This window comes from Manacus candei, unplaced genomic scaffold (assembly GCF_025592945.1).
Source record: "Manacus candei isolate 608988 ecotype Guabito, Panama unplaced genomic scaffold, ASM2559294v1 h1tg000057l, whole genome shotgun sequence".
Classification (NCBI taxonomy): Eukaryota; Metazoa; Chordata; class Aves; order Passeriformes; family Pipridae; genus Manacus; species Manacus candei.
Window position 1 is genome coordinate 14047738 of NW_026138105.1, and position 16851 is coordinate 14064588.

The window sequence follows — 16851 nt, forward strand, 5'->3', positions numbered from 1 at the left end:
AACTGAATTAAGGGCTGATCCCTTCAGCCTTGAGGTTTGTTTGGCTTGCTGGAGGGGTTTAGTGTAGGTTTTTAGCCTTTCAGATGTCCTTTCCTCCAGAGGCTGCTGCAATTCCCCATCCTCCCAAAAAAACCCTGCAAATGCCAGTCCCCCTTGGTCTGTAAGGACTGCAAGACAAATCAACCTCCACTGTGGTCCTACCAGACTCCGGGTAGTTTTTGCCCTCGTGAGTTTTCCAGCTGAAGTGCTTTGAGTTTGTTATGTACCTAAAGTCTTGTTCTCCCAAAGAAGTGCTGTGCAGGCTGGAGCTGCAGGCCTGGCACTGAGGCTCTCTGGGAAAGGGAGCTGGTCACCTTGTTTCTGTAACTGCATCTGCCCAGGGCTGGCTTGGGCTCTTTCAGTGCTATAACGCAAACACCTCCCTAATACATCAGCTGCTCACCCTGAGCTGTAATACCTCAACTTTAACTCTGCATCAGCTTTTTCTCTGGCCACACTGCTGCAGCCCCAAGGCGTCTGCAAATCCCTGAGGAATTTTGGCTCCGCTCTGTGACTCCTGCAAATGGGCCTCTGCTTTATTTGAAGGCCTTTGGGAAGAGCTGTCTCACCTTAACACACAGGGAGCTTTTGCATACTCAAAATACAATGACTCCAGCACTCAGAGCACCCACTGCTCCTTACACACCTCTCTGACCGGCCCTTGTCACACAGCCTGGCTGCAGCAGCCTCCTTCCTCCAAAAATCAAGTTTCTCACTGGAAACTGAGTTAGGAAATGTCGGCCGTCTGTCTCACTGCGTTCTTCTTCTGTGTCCTTCCCCAAGCAGACACGTCTCCATCAGAAGCAGCCAACCTCAACACTTCCAGCAGCATCGGGGTGAGCGCGCTGTGTGCCATCTGCGGGGACCGCGCCACGGGCAAGCATTACGGAGCCTCCAGCTGCGATGGCTGCAAAGGCTTCTTCAGGAGGAGTGTCAGGAAGAACCACATGTACTCCTGCAGGTAAGGGCAGAGGGGGCAGAGTCACGTGGCTGAGACAAAACAGTCCCCGGGAGCTGAGCAGCAAAGCCCTCGAAGCGCAGCAGCACCGTCCTTCATCCTCATCATCCTCCCTGTGGCATCCACCCCTTTCCCTGACCTCGCCCCCAGCTGGGAGGGGTCAGGGACTGCTCTAACTTTGGGATTGCCCTCCACTGATCAGTGGGTAAGATCCTGGGAGGTCTTGCCCGTACTTCAGGGGCCAAGCACATCTTGCAAATGGATATGTCCAACCCTGGATGTGGCAGAGAGATGCTGGGAGAGAAGATGTTACAGGGGCTGAGCACCTCACTACTCAGTGCTCTGAGTGCAGCACAAACCTTGCTCGCTCCCTGGGGGCTCTCCTTCTCCATCATGAGATGGAAGGGTGCCTGCCATCCACCTAAAATGCTGTCACTGCCTGTGACATGATACAAGAACATCTAAGGAGCACCAAGCTGGGCAGCATGGTGGGCACATCTCTGAGGATGAGGCACTCATATTGCTCCTGCAACTCATGCACTGCACATTGTGCCATGGGTGGTGGCCCTTGGCTCTCCTGTGCCATCAGCAGCTGTGACCCACTCGTTCCCTGCTCTGAGTAACCCACACATAGAGAGTCACAGAGGAAACTGAGGAATCCTCAGCTCAGAGTGTCTAAATCCTTTCGGCTTTTTGAGTGAATTACTCCTGAAGGCCTGACAGCCACTTGGAGAGTGTGAAGAGCAACATGACTCTAAAATCTGAGTGACAGAAGGAAGATCTGGGTTTAAGAGTGCATGTGAAACACATTATCACTTGCAGCCTGGGATTATTTAAGCTGCCTGCCAAGGGAGCCCTCTCCCCACAGCTCCACCAGAAAAGCCAAGGTAACCAATTCTTTGGAGGCTGAGGCTTTTATGTGTGCCACAGAAATGCTTAAAAAGCTTCTTTCAGGCCTCCATTTGGGCAAATCTTAGCTTGGGGCTTTGAAAAGCACTGTAGAAACAAGCCTTTTCAAAAGCTGCAGAACTCGGTGTGGCTGGGAGCCCTTTCCCAGCTCTGTACCCCTTTGTCTTTACTCTGCAAATCTGAGTGAATTTGCAAGTGAAATTCATGCTTCAAGTGGCCACCAGGCCTGTGCTGCCTGCAGGAGCCACACACATGGGAGATCAGTGTTTGCCCTACCAGGTGCAATGGAGGTGGTGACAGTTTAGAGGGAAGGAGCTGGTTGACTCCCAAGTCCTCTCTCAAATGCAAGTGGCAGCAGAGCTGTTTGCACACCAGTGATGCTGTCCAGAGGTCAGAACCAACCTGTGAGCATCCCAGACACAGCCCTGGAGAGATGCAGGGATTTAAACTGACTCCTTAACCTTACTAGCTCAAGAACAACCCTCTATCTGCTTTTTATTCAGAATAAATTCATTCTTCCTTCATTCTAACTGGGATCTAACTTAAAACAGAGGCTACCAAATTGGTTCTGACCCTCCTAGGTCACACTTTTAACTTCCCTGGGACTTGCTAGTCCATTATGGGCATCCTATGCCTAAATAGTTAGTCAGACCAGCAGCCTGAGCTCCTGCGTGCGGCTCTCAGCTCTAGTCTGTCCTTACTGAACATCCTGAGGGAGAGTACAGAGCTGACGTGTTCAGTGCAAAGAAGAAACTGTAAGCATGGAAAAGGCACAGACCAGAGCTCCTTTCTCAGGATGACCCTCTGGGAACCTGCTCTGAGCACGTTTTGGAGCTTAGGGCTCTGCCTTGTCCTGCCTTCAGGCTCAGTCCTGCTGCTCCTCACACCTTTCTTTCTTCCCAGGTTTAACAGGCAGTGTGTGGTAGACAAAGACAAAAGAAACCAGTGCCGGTACTGCAGGCTTAAGAAGTGCTTCCGAGCGGGAATGAAGAAGGAAGGTGGGTGATGGTGTGGCTTCCTGCACTCCCCCAGCAGCAGCCACGCTGGCTCTGTATGTTTGAGGAAGCCCTCACAGCCCAAGGCCAGGCCCTGCCATGCACACACTTGTCCAGCCATCTCAGCCCTGTCTTCCCTCCACAGTGCTCACCTGGGCACGGATCCAGATTTAGGGAGAGTTTTGACCTCCAGTCATGAGCCTGGCATGTGCCCTTACAGGGCTGCATGGCAGGAGTCACCGCTCGTTCAGCCCTGCTTCTCAGGACCGGCAGGAAAACCTGGTGGCCCTAATGATGGTCCTGCTGGACCCTGCTGGTGACCCTGCTGGTGGCCCTGTTGGTGGAGGGACACACTGCCAGGAGCAGCTCAGAGGAGCTGCCAGGCATCCCACAGAGCTCAACCCACTGATGTCTGCAAAGGGACAACCGGGAGGCACTTGGTCCTGTTGTTCCATACAGAGAAATTAAACCCTGTGCTCCTCCCGGTTCACACCTGCTCAAGGAGAAACTTTGGAGTAAAAGGTCCTTGAAGACAACAGGGAAGTACCAGTGGTACCTGGGTGGCCTGCAGGAACACCTCTGGACAGGAGCATTTCTTCTCTGTTAAAGGGGATGAGGTATTGCAAGGAACTTGTCTTGGCTTTTCCTGAAGAACATAGGAATCCTCTTCTCCCTGCAGCGTCCGCTCATCCCGTGCCCAGAGCTGTGCTGTTGTCTGTTAATATTCAATAGAAGTTACATTAGGTGCATGACCAGCTAATACTGAGCAAACATTTGGAAAACATCATGGCGTGACTGAACTCGGGGGCCTGCTACTGATAACAAGCAGCATAACCTTGAGAGCTCCTATTTACAGCCGCTGACTGCAGGGCTTTTCTCCTGGCCCAGCCTCATTATTGCTTTTTATCAGGTGGATTTATACATTGAGAACGTATCAATCCAGAGAGCCACCAGCCCAAGGCAGGCACTGTTCTGGTTCCTGTGCCACCGATCAATAGCTTATTTGAGCAGACACCTTTGAGTGGCATGGCCAGGGTGAGTTACATCCAGCCCGTGGCCTCGTGACAGACAGACAGGCAAATCCTCCCCTTTGGCACTACTGCTGCTGCTCTGGCTGCTGCCACCTTGGACTCAAAGTCCAGGTCCTCAAGACTAGACCAAGCAGGGAGGCACACTGGGGTCAAATCTGTCCTGGCTTTACAATACAGGATGAGCAACGCTTTTACAGCAAGGTGTGAGAGAGCTGTGTTGCTCTGGATAGATGAGTAGGAGCAGTTCTGCACTTCTTTCCTTATTGTAGCTTAGATGGAAGTTTTCCAACTGCACCCATCTGGTGCAAGAGCTTCCCAAATGGACTCGCAGGAGTCCTGTGGACAAAGGAGCCTTGCAGGTACTCGCCCCCTTCATTGCACACGTCAGCTTTGGGCTGCACACATGAGCAGGGCCACCATTTCAGACCCTGAAACAAAAAAAGCTCAGATCCTTTGAGAAGAAATTTTCCCATTGAATTCTACAGGTGTTTGGGTTCTGAACTGACCCCGTCCCAGGGAAGTCTAATAAAGCAAATAGGAAATCAGAGCCACCAGATGTAGTGAGCTCTCACAGGCATCCCATCACAAATCAGACACAGCTGCTCCTCCACCCTGCCTGGCAGGGAAGCTGGGAAACTGCAGCTAAGGAAGGGGGATGCCAAGAGTCTGTGCTAGTTTTTGGTGTGCATTGCCATGAACGACCTGCAGCTCAGCCAAAATACTTTCTTGCAGCTGTACAAAACGAACGGGACCGAATCAGCACCCGCAGATCGAGTTACGAGGACAGCAGCTTGCCCTCCATCAATGCCCTACTGCAGGCAGAAGTCCTGGCACAGCAGGTACCTCTTCTTTCTTCTTTACCAAATACAAAAGCATCAGGCACTATCTGGCTCATAGAGCCAGCTGACTATTTAATAGCTGAGTCTTCGAATTACCACCTCTGTTCTAAGTGACTTATCTGCCAACTCAACACTGTCTTTTCAAAAACCATTTGTTACCTGAAACCACCCCTTTTATTTGTCCTTGGTCCAGAAGTCAGTTGTAACAATATGCAATGATTTGTTCTGCTCTGATGAGACACATGAAGGCTGGAGAGCCTGCTGGAAGAAAACAGGGTAGAACCACTGAAATCCAAAGAGCTGTGGCTGCCTAAGTCCACGAGGGGCTGGCCCTGCATGAGCAGCCTCCCTTCCCCCTTGGCCATTAGGATCTTCAGATTCTGGCTTCCTGCACAGTTTCACAAGGAATCGGTTACATTCTTGCTTTATGTAGATATCTTTTCCAGTTCTTGCTGACATTCCCCATTTCCACTAGCATACTGCCAAGATTTCCTAGAGTTTCAAAGCTCACCTGAAAAGATGGCTCAGGTTTAAGAGTCTGGATATTACAAGTGGTGAACACCAGCTCAGCACTCTGTGGGAGGACACAGGACAGGATGGATGCACACTGTGGGGAGGGTTTGTCTGTGAGCACAAGTGATGAGGATGGGGCTGTGCCGGTGGCAAGAGCTGCCACTGTTCATGGGAGCTGGGGAGAGCAGCAGTTCGTGTCCTGGGGAAAATGAAGAGGGGTTTGTGTTGGCAGTCCATGTTCTTAATTGCTTCAAGGGTCATGTTACCCTGAAGGCTACCCTGGGAGGTGCTCCAGGACAGGATCTGCTGTGTCTGGGCTCCACACGAGGCTCGGGCTGTAAGATCCACTTCCCTGAGGAGGTGATGTGCCAGAAGGGCCAAGGACCAATCCTGTGCACAGGAAACACATCCAAACTCATCCCCCATCTCACCTTTTCCTATGCAAGACCTAATATATTTACGTACCCCATAAAAATAATATTGGTGCTGCTCCCAGAGGTGTGAGATAAGGGGGTCTCAAGTCATCTCAAGGGAAGGACATTTCCGGGACTCAGAGTCCTGCAGTGGCATCACATGTAAGCCTGTAGCAGAGTCTGCTGATAAAAACTACCACCATGGACAAATCCAGAGGAGCTTCTGCTCTCCCACAGAGCACAGAGAGACTCATTAAACAAGGCAGGCTCCAGCACGGTAATTGGTAACTTTTATGTGCCTGGCTAATTAGAACAAGATACTGCTGAGGAGCTGCTTTCTCCAAGATCTAGGGTCACTCACTCAGAGGTTTTTATTTATTTGCTAAGCCTTCCGGGCCCACTGATTAGGGTAATACATGGTGAGATTTTTACAATCTTATTTATTCAATAATAGCTGGTGATCTGGAAAGCCTCCAGGTAATGCAACCTGCAAAAAAAAAAATGCAGGTGGCATTTGAATTCCATTTCCTTGGAGAGGCTGGCAGGGTCCAAGCTGAAAACACGGGCAGGAACAGGACAGGAAGAGCTGATGTTGTACAAGAGCACAGAGGGCAGGCAGAGGGCAGCCATGGGGTTGAGTTAATTGCTTACAGAAGCATAAGGATAAAGTAGTGACTAAGGGCAAATTTTTAGATGGCCTGGGTGAGCAGCTATGCATGAGAAGGAGGCAGGAGGTTGGGTGCCTGGTTTGGGGGAGATGTCCTGTCCAGCTCTGTGTGACACTACTTGCAGAGCTTTCAGGCTTGTCCTTTGCAAATGAAATGGCCCCATTTGCCTCTCAGTCACAAATAATTGGTCATGCAACAAACATGGCCTGTGTTGTGGGCATGCTTGCACTTGTCCAGTTTTGCCAAAAGGACCTAAAAGCTGGTGGGAGGTGGGAGATTGTTGTCTTTGAAGTCTGTCTTTAGTAATTCAAAGTGGGTAAGGTCAGATAATTTATGATCTGGTGCTAACAGAAAGCAATGTCAGACCTGGAAAGCTGCCTTGAGCAGAGACTTGGTGTGCTCATGGTGACTCAGGAGAGAAGCAGAGCCTGCACATCTCCAGCTCTGGCCAAGCACTGGCTCTGGAGCAAGGTGGAAGGAGGAGCAGTTCTCTGCCCTTTGGTGGGACCAAGTATCTTGTGCAGCAGCACTGGGTGGACATTTCCTTGCTACCGGTGAGGCTGACTGCTACACCACCCCCTCTGTTCCCTCCTGAGTCTTGACTGAGCACATTTGTTCAGTGGGAGGTAGATCCTGGCTTTAGAAACATTTCTTCTGTGCCTTCCAGTCTATTCAAGGCATTACAGTTTACCAGGATGATCCCCAGCCTCGGCTCTGAAGCATTCCATGTTCACAGGTCCCCGGGCTGATCTCAATTTAAATGAGTTATGTTGGGTCACCTATTCTGGGGCTGGTTGTGCAACAGAAAAAAAAGTAATCTAATCGTTGATGCTGGAGTCTGCATCAGCACAACCCAGGGGCTGGGGATTTTCCCGTCTCTGTTCCCTCTGTGGCACTGAAAGCTGAAGGATCTCTTCCCTCCTTCCAGATATCATCTCCAGTGTCTGTGATCAATGGAGACATCCGAGGGAAGAAGATTGCCAGTATCTCTGATGTGTGTGAGTCCATGAAGCAGCAGCTGCTGGTGCTGGTGGAGTGGGCCAAGTACATCCCTGCCTTCTGTGAGCTGCCCCTGGATGACCAGGCAAGTCCCCCTGTCCTTCCCCAGGGAGCCAAGGACAGCTGAGACCTTCAAAGAAAATGTGCATTGTCCACTCTGTTATCCTGACTGCTGCAGCTGATTGGGAATGGTATCCATACAATGCCAGCATGGGCCAGGCATCCATACAATGCCATGTGCTGCTAATCAGCCGATGAGCACAGCCATGATAACACTGAGCTCAAATTAGGAACACTATCAGATGCACATTTTGCAGGGGTCAGCCAGCCAATTGTTTATCAATTACAGTTTGAGCAGCACTTTGAAAACCTGAAGTGCTATACAGATGCTTGGAGCAATCAGAATTAGCAGGACAGATTTCTGGCCTAAGGCCTGCTCAAGACTTAAAAACTCATGTGCCTGTCTGTCTGTCTTTCTGTTTTTCACCTGGGGATGTGTTTGTACCCATAGTGTGGAATTGTTTAAGCTAAACACTAATTTGCTCCCAAAGCAACAGAAAGTCTTTTTTTTTCCTCAGGGTTAAAAAGCAAGGATATATTTGCATTTAACACAAATTGCTAAAATGACATTTGTGGGTTCCCTAACCCAGATAAGCACAGAGGGTTTGATGTCCTCTGTAAAACTGCACTGCAGGATCTCAGTGGCCTCAAAGGGATGCAAGGACAGGTCTCCTGTGTAAGTCTAAATTTCAGAGGACTGCAACAGATGTTGAGGGACATGATATGTGCCCAGCCTTGAACAGCACATGTGGCTGGTGGGGATGCACAGAGAGAAGGGAGAGCACTTCTGGCAGTGGCCAGCACAGGCCCTCTCACAGGTAGGAAGGTATTTCCAATCTGCCCACTGTAACAGTCATAAACCCACCATGTGTTCCCTTCAGCTAGCACCAGTCTCCAGCCCTGTTGACCTAGAGGTAATTTTTATATAATGAAGAAAAAGGATGTCTAGAAATTGAGAGTATCCAGATGATCAGATCCCCAGGGGTCTGGGGCAGCTCTGTAAAACACATTAAATCCTTGTGCCACTTGAAACAGAGGCCCTAAACCTGGATAAGAACTCCACAAACTACAGCAATTTCTACAATTTTACAAGTGTGGGGCTGCAAAATTTCTCCAAGAAGGAAACAAAACCTAAAAATGACCCAGTCAGAACCCTGCCTTCCCACAGGGAGAGGCTGCTCTCAGCATCCTCCACAGGCTCGTCTTGACTGAAATAGTTCTGTTATAACCAGCCATCCCCATCATGAGCAGTTCCCAACCTGTCCCAAAGGGCTTGAGAGGAAACACTGCACTGCATTAAAACTAATCAATGAATGCCATCCGTGCTTTTGAAGGACAGTGTGAGAACTGTGGCAGCAGATACTCAGGGGAGTGTGGGAGGAAGGACAGAAATGCCAGGGAGTAGGAATGAACAAAACTGTGAAAGGCAGCTGCCCAAGGGGCAGGACAGCCAGTCAAGAGGTGTCCAGTGGGTACATACAACGTTGGGAAATGCTGTTACATTACCATTAAAGTGTTGCCTGAGAATGAATCATCACTGCCAACATTTTTATAAGAAAGGTCATACCCAACCCATTATTCTTCTTCAACAAAATGTCAGAGTACTGGGTTTGGTGGGACAAAGCCATTTCTACTTTGTTGTGTTACAACTTTTATGTTTATCCTAGTTCACAATGGAATGATGTGTCTTAGGTTCATCATTGCAAGAACAAATATCAAATGAGGTGGCTTTGCCTTGTTGAAGTAACTGACTTTAACCCTGCTCAGACAAGCAAATTTTAGGGAAACAAAAAGGATGGTTACAAACTGAACTTTCCTGAATTTTCATTAGGCAGGAAATTTCTGTGTGAGAGCTTTGCTACTCCCTGGGACTTGCAGTTTTTTCCATCCTTCTCAAAGTTTTGTCAGATAGGGAAGCCCAGTTTTGTGCAGCTCTGGTAATTACAAGCAGCTCAGCCAACATATCCACCCATGTTTGGATAGTGATAGAGAGAGGCTAGATTTTGGCATCTAGATAAAGACTCCCCAGTGTCATGTGTGCGTAGTCTTTTTGCAAGGATCTCCACTCTGTTTATTTTGCATAACGTTTTTCACCGTCTGCAAAAAGCAAAAATTCCCTCTCTCAGCCATCAGCATCTTTCCTTAACCAGAGCTCTCTTCTATGGGTGACACATTCTCCTGGCATTTCTGGTAGGGTAAGACTCCTCTTGGCTTTGTCAGATGCTGAGGGATAACACACTGGAAAAAGGGACCATTCCCACCAGGACATACTTTTCAGGATCTATTAATGTTTAATGATTGTTTTCTCCAGCAGAAGCTCCTGGCAGGACATTAAGAAGCCTCTGTGTCAGGGTGTCCAATTGTTAACTTCCCTTTCTGCCTATATCTCTGAAATTTTTAACTGAAGGAGGGCAAAAGACTCAGAACATTCTCAGGAGCCGCTGGAGGGTGTAAAATTAAACACTTCAATCATTAACGTCAGGAGAGAAAAACATGCCTTTGGCTTCCCTGGCTCCAGTTCCCATGGCTGGGGAGGGAATAAGTGGCCAGAGGGTGACCAGACGTGGGTCCCCATGAGCATGATTTCAGTGGGAGGTGGGCACAGCCCAGAGGGACAGCAGCTGTCCACAGCAGTGCTTCTCCCCAGTTCTCAGGATGGAGCTTGGTCCCTGGTTCTGCACTTGGCAGGAGTTGCCTTGTCTGCAAACAGGCCCCTGTAAACATGTCCCACGCTGGTGTGAGGTCCTGGGACAGTCTGGCATGGTCTTGCTCATAACATGTGTCCTGAATATGGGATGCTTCAGGTGTTGTCAATTGTCTACTGGTTCTGCTGCACCTATAACAGGTTTTGCACAGAAGTAACCCATTTTTGAGCTTTCTCTCACTGTGACTGCAGAGGGGCTCTCACTCCCCATCCTTGAGTGCAGTACAGGAGCTCTGGGCTTTCTCTCTTGCTTGTCTCTGCCTCTGCATCACCCAAATAACTTCTCCCTGCCCTTGCAGGTAGCACTGCTGCGTGCACACGCAGGGGAACATCTGTTACTGGGAGCTGCCAAGAGGTCCATGGTGCTCAAGGATGTCTTGCTGCTAGGTAAGGAGTGCACTTCTGCTCTCAGCCCATCTGCTTCTGTGATGCTTCCCCGCTGGGGTGAAGGAGAGGGTGGTTCAGTGTTTGTGGACATCCTTTTTGAGCCCTTCTGTATTTTAGCGAGCCTAGCACAACCTTTGGGTGCAGGGAGGCTTGGCAGGCATTCACATCAAGGCCATGGCATGTGACAAAGCTGGGGAACTGTGAACATTCCCAATGCACCTCCAGGTTTGTGTAAGCAGGCTGTGGTGTGATTGAGAAAAAAGCTCTCACTCCTCAGCCAGCTTCTCCTCACTTGAGCGGCTCCCATGGAATGAGAGGCTGCTCTGGCAACACAGACCAGCGTTTCTGGTGGGCTGGGACAGGGAAGGGGCAGAAGGGGGAACTTCTTAATTCCTCCACCCTCAAAATTATCTCAGTGTTGGTTGCCTGGGTTTTGTTAAGTCACCCCTGATAAGTTTTGAGCAATGGCAAGGTGATGGTTTCTGTGCTGCTTGTCCAAAGGAAATGACCACATCATCCCACGGAACTGCCCCGAACTGGTGGAGGTGAACCGTGTGGCCAACCGTGTCCTGGACGAGCTGGTCCTCCCCTTCCAGGAGCTGCAGATAGACGACAATGAATATGCCTGCTTGAAAGCCATCATCTTCTTTGACCCAGGTATGCTCCAGCTTGGGGAGGGTTACCCTCAGAGAGGACAGATCTGGGTTATGCTGACCAATACTGGCCCTGAGTTGTGGGAATGCTGCCTGGTCTCCTCTCTGAGCTGAACTGTCCTTAGAGGGAGGGGAGAATTCAGCCTGAGAAGAGAAAAAATGCCCATTACAGCAAAGAACACGGAATTGGAGACAGCCTGCCTCAGGCTGTGCCCAGACTTCACCACAGGCAGCTCCTGGGGAACAGCCTGGATAGCTTGGGGGGTGTGTGTGTGTTGTTCCAGATGCCAAAGGTCTGAGTGACCCCTCCAAGATCAAGCGGATGCGGTACCAGGTGCAGGTGAGCCTGGAGGATTACATCAACGACCGGCAGTACGACTCGCGGGGCCGCTTCGGGGAGCTGCTGCTGCTGCTGCCTGTGCTGCAGAGCATCACCTGGCAGATGATAGAGCAGATCCAGTTCGTCAAGCTCTTCGGCATGGCCAAGATTGACAACCTGCTGCAGGAGATGCTGCTGGGAGGTGAGTGCTTGAGGGTGCTACATGAGGCCTCTCAGTGAGGCCTTGATCACCCTCCCCTTGAGAACCTCCACGGTGGAGAACATCCACTGCTCCCTACCTGAAAAATTTAGGAGATAGCCTGTATGCAGGTCAGCCCTTGACTCACACAAAATCATCTCCCCTGTCACTGGCAGTGGTAACTAAGGGTCCTCTACTTCTCCTCACCTAAAGAAATGCATTAGCTGTGCATCTATTTACAGAGAGGTGTCCCCAGCCCTCTGCACATGGACAAGATTTGCTGTGCAACCCCAATCTCCTACCAGGCACCCATTTCACTAATCCTTCTCTGCCAGAAGGGAACCATCAAAACAGAAAAGTCTGAAAGCTCAAGTTGAAAGAGTGTCACAGATTTTCTAGTGGGATCATCCAATGGGACAAAACAAAATGAAAAGTTGCCACTGTGCTATTCTTTACGTAGAGGTGACTCAGGTGACTCAGGAATATGATCCTGCATAAAAGGAAATTCAGGCAGCACACAAGGGTTAGGTGGCTCAAGGCATTCATGGAGGAAAAAGGGAAGGGTGTGCTCCAACCACCTACACACAAGCTGATCCTGCACAAAGCCTTGGACCCTTTGGTGCAGTGGGTCTGCTCATCTGAACTGTCTCCCTCTGCCATTGTGGAAACAAATGTCATATGCTGCATTTTAGGCTCATCAAGTGAAACACCGCACGCCCACCACCCCCTGCACCCTCATCTGATCCAGGAGAACCTGGGAACAAACGTCATTGTGGCCAACACAATGCCTCCTCAGATGCACAACGGGCAGATGTGTGAGTATTGCCAGAGGGACACACAGCTCCCAGGAGCTCCCAGGAGGTTTCCAGCTTGCCTGTGGAGGCAGTTTCTACCTTGCAAGGAAATTTCCAAGCAAGACAGAGTCTCTGGTAATGAGTGTGTGAGAAATTCCTATGCAGAAAAGAGGGAAAGACAAACAGAGACATGGATTAGGTTAGATTAGATTAGGCTAGACTAACTGATTCAACAAGATATTCCTTGTCAGACTAACCTTTACATAGCCCTTAAGGGATGAATGATCCTATCCAGTGCCTAGTGAAATCAGTGGAAAGGCTCCCCTTCCCTTGAATGGTTCAAACACATCTCAGTTTTCCCTCTGCAAAATCACAGGAGAATCTGGTCCACCATATGGGGCCACCCCTTGGGAACTTGGGCTGAGATGACTTTGGCTGACCAAAAAAGTGGCCAGTAAGGGTCAAAATGCCAGCAGGTCCCCTCATTGTTATTGTGGTTCTTCTGGGGCACCAAACCATCCCTGTGTGTCTGAGCTGCCTTATAGCAAACACACAGGCCCTTAGGAACTTCTGCTGTGCTGACACCTGAACCCCACAAGGCTGAGGACAGATCCCAGTGCTGCCAGGTCCATGAGGCCCTCTTCTAATGTTGTTTCTCTCTCTGTAGCTACTCCAGAAACTCCACAGCCGTCTCCACCTGCGGGCTCAGGACCAGAGCAATACAAGCTGCTTCCTGGAGCCATTGCAACCGTGGCAAAACAGCCCACGTCCATCCCACAGCCTGCCATCACGAAACAGGAGGTCATCTAGCAACCTGCAGAGCAGCTGGCCTCCTCTGGAAGGCCATGTGGGAGAAAAGCCCAAACTGACTCTGTCACTGTGAAAAGAGAAGCCATCCAGAGGTCCCTGGGCACAAACACACAGACTTGCTGATTGGACTAGTCCACCACCACCAAAAGCTGTCTTCCTGCAGCTATGGACAGTATGTGCCACGGGCAGCCCTGAGTCCCAGAACTGAGGCTGAAGCCTTACTGAAACCCTCAGTCCTTGTCAGAAGGGCCAGATTCCTGTCTCCCCCTGTGGGGAGAAGGCAGTGACTGGCTGGGGACAGTGCAGCTGGCTGTTCCCCCACTGCCACCTCAGCCTTGGTTCAGCACACACCAGAGCCTGCCAACAAGGAATTCTCTGTGCTGTGTGAATGGAGAGCTCCCCTCCCACAGCTCCCCAGACAGTCCCTAGTCCAGCCAAACCTGATGGAGATGGAAGCTCCCCCAGGAGCATCACAGCAGGTGAAGCACGTGGGATTTGCCCAGAACTGCTCCTCAGCCTTGGCTAGTCCCAGGTCTCTGTAGGGTGTCACCTTCCAGCACACTAACCCCCCCCCCCAGCCAGGTCTAACAAATCTTTTCAGCTGATACTGGAGCAAAGTCTGGCCCACCAAGATTGTCCTCTACTTGGATCCTTCTGCCTTTTGAGGGGTTTTGTAATTTCTGTGCCATGCATGCCCTCTCACCACAAGGCTCAGAGAGGCAACCACTGCCAAATCCTTCCCTTACACCACTTACTGCCTCCTGGGCTGGGAATTTGGGGGACCATGGGATTCCAGAGATTTCAGCTAATGGGAGGGGGTCATCCTCACACAGGCTGGTGGCACTGGCCCAAAATATCGCTGGCCTCACTACTGTTCCTCAGCAGTCAGAAGACCACAGGATGCCCTTTTGGAAGGAGGTGGGGGGAAGGACATAAGAAGGGGAGAGACCTGTGAGGGTGAGAAGAGCTTGAGCCTCACAGATTGGACCCAGGTCTTGGGCTGCCCAGGTGCTGGGAGCATTGTGACTCAGGATCTCAGTTCAGACCCAGCTTTAATGCTAAGATGTGCCACACAATCCACTTCTCCAGTCCAGTGCCACTCTTTCAGCTCAGAATGAGTGGCTGATAACAGATTTATAGGTCTTCATAACACAATAAGAATTTCATTGCAACTCCTTCAGACCTCAGAAGGTTTGAGGGCAGCAACCTCAAAAATACAATGCTCTGAGTCCTGCAGGGACGAACGAGAGGCCGAGGAACAGCCCTGTCTCACCCAAGCCCCTTGGGTCTGCCCCAGCCTTGGGTCTGCCCCCGCCTGCTCTGCTCCTTCCTGCCCCCAGCCCTGTTTCTCTGTGCCTGCCTGTGCCAAAGCCTCGTGGATGTGACCTTTGGTTTACAGCTGGAACCAGGAAAGGAGCCCTCCTGCCCTCCCACCTCGCTGGGGCCAGCAGGGCTGGAGCTCTCCGAGCCCTGCACGGCCTGAGGCCTGAGTCACTTCTGGCCTCTCGGGAGGATGGGGATGGTGGAACCACAGCTGGTGGGGATGAACCCAAGCCAGCTCAGCCAGAGGAGCTGCAGGTCTGTCCCTTGATTTCCAGGGCAGAAATGAACCACCTCTCCTCGTGCTGACGGGTCCCGTCGCCTCAACGCCGCTGGCATCGCACCCAGTAATTTATTGCAATGATGAATCCAATCATTTTCTGTAAATTATTTTGTAAATCACATTGATTATTTATAATTGGGAGATTAAATGCAAAAAAACCCCACCCCCCCATAATAACCCGGCTGTCTTTTCCAACTGCAGCGACCTTTTATTCTGTACGTAGACATGTTCAGTGGGGAATCCTTTTTGGTCCATTTGCACCAAGTATTCCTCAATATTGTACATTAATTTTTGCTGTTTTCTGCCTTCCAATGGAAACAGGAATATTTCTTCACTAGAGTTTGTATTCATAAAAAAAAAAAAAAAAGAAAGAAAAATAAATGCAAAAATATTTTCTAACTTTTCCCAGACAGATGGATTTCTTTCTCCTGGGAGGATTTATTGTAAATCAAGGGGCTCACTTCCCTGTTGCTCTGAGCACAAAGCATATGTGTATTGAGGAAAAAGCCCAAACAAATGTTTGATGGTGTTGCCAGCTGTCACTATTTCCTGGCAAGCCTAATGCTAGCTGGTGTCTGTCCTGAAGCCACGTGTGCTGGAACCATGAGATTGAATAACAACCCCAATTTTCATTAAAAGAAAAACAAATGCGAAGAATAAATATTTGCTTCCATGATTCCAGGGAGCTTAAAGACTTGAAGTAACCACATTTTGAAAGCCAAGAAAAGGGAGCTAAAATATGGTATTCACACTTCAAATGTGTTCATTTTTATGCCTTTCTTGTATTTCAAAGGTAATTTCTGAGCACTTTGGGGTGGTGATTGTGCTTTGGTTCCCACATAGCCACCCTGTTGCTGGCAGCAGGTGAGAGCCTGATTGAGCCTACAGGTCACAATAAGATGATCAAGTGAAAGTCAATTTGTCACTGGTTGTAAAGGTGAAGAAATACACGACAATTAGAGAAGGCTCATAATGACCTGCTCTTCTGATCACAGGGAGCCTGTGCTCAGCTGTAGCATGCCCAGGAAGATAATAGGGAGATAGGAGAGAAGTCTAGATGGCTGTAAAGATTAGGGCTTTGGGAAGGAACAACATCCAGCATCTCCTGAAGCTCAGGTCTGCAGGAGATGACCCTCGTGTTCCTCCGTCTCCTGCCCCTGATGTGAAATGAGGTGGGCAGTCTCATCCCAGGTACAAGGGATGAGAAGCAGCCTGATTTTCCACCCCATTTGCACAAATCCAGTGGCTTCCCAATGATAGTCATACTGGTGAAAAATGTCAGCAGGGATGAGAAGCAGGGATGAGATCCAGACTATGTTTGAGGACCATGTGGAGACAGCACCTAGAGCCTGTCTCTAGTCTGGAGCCAAGGGAGAATAGGACAGACCTCAAATCACATGCCCTCACTATCTGTGCACCTGTGATGATCCAGAGCCCCAACACCTTTGCTGAATGCCTGAACAAGGGCAGCAAAGGCAGTCACAGGACATGTGTTAACCCAGAACACACAGGACTGGTTAGTCCAGTCAAGACAAAGAAAAGGAGATAGTTCATTCTCTTTAATGTGGAACAAAAAACCCCAGGACTCCTCTGCTGTGACCCCTGGTTGGTTTTACCTGCCCTAAAACTCCACATATGTAATATCAAATCTTTAAAGCAATAAATTCTCCTGGATTCCTTCCCATGAACTACTCTATCAAGGTTGCACTTTACCTGGTTAATCTTAAATCAGTGCAGTTCCTACAGGAGATTTCTTATTGCTGGGTTCAGCTCACTTGGGAAAAAAACCCATGAACTATCCCAGAGACAACCTTGTCCTTAAGTGGTGTCCTTGATCCCAACCCTCACCTCTTTTGTCACTCCAGCCTGGAATCATCCTGAGACACTGCTCTTGCCACTCGTGGGCTGTGTTTTACCCTGCTGGGTTCCCTGGAACCCACAGGCAATGTCCCATGTCA

The 16851-nt window shown here is 49.8% G+C and overlaps 1 protein-coding gene across 2 annotated transcripts in view; it reads left to right on the forward strand.

Moving 5' to 3' along the window:
• The window catches only part of HNF4A (hepatocyte nuclear factor 4 alpha), a 34772-nt gene extending 19036 nt beyond the window's left edge, over positions 1 to 15736 (forward strand). For both annotated transcript variants that reach the window (XM_051803046.1, XM_051803045.1), the window contains exons 2-10: positions 826 to 1000; positions 2810 to 2904; positions 4665 to 4771; positions 7294 to 7453; positions 10432 to 10515; positions 11017 to 11172; positions 11453 to 11689; positions 12379 to 12501; positions 13148 to 15736. In XM_051803046.1, coding sequence (XP_051659006.1) covers positions 826 to 1000; positions 2810 to 2904; positions 4665 to 4771; positions 7294 to 7453; positions 10432 to 10515; positions 11017 to 11172; positions 11453 to 11689; positions 12379 to 12501; positions 13148 to 13290 — 1280 coding nt within the window. In that variant the 3' untranslated portion in view covers positions 13291 to 15736. The remainder of the gene's footprint in view (positions 1 to 825; positions 1001 to 2809; positions 2905 to 4664; positions 4772 to 7293; positions 7454 to 10431; positions 10516 to 11016; positions 11173 to 11452; positions 11690 to 12378; positions 12502 to 13147) is intronic.
• Positions 15737 to 16851: the final 1115 nt, after the last annotated feature.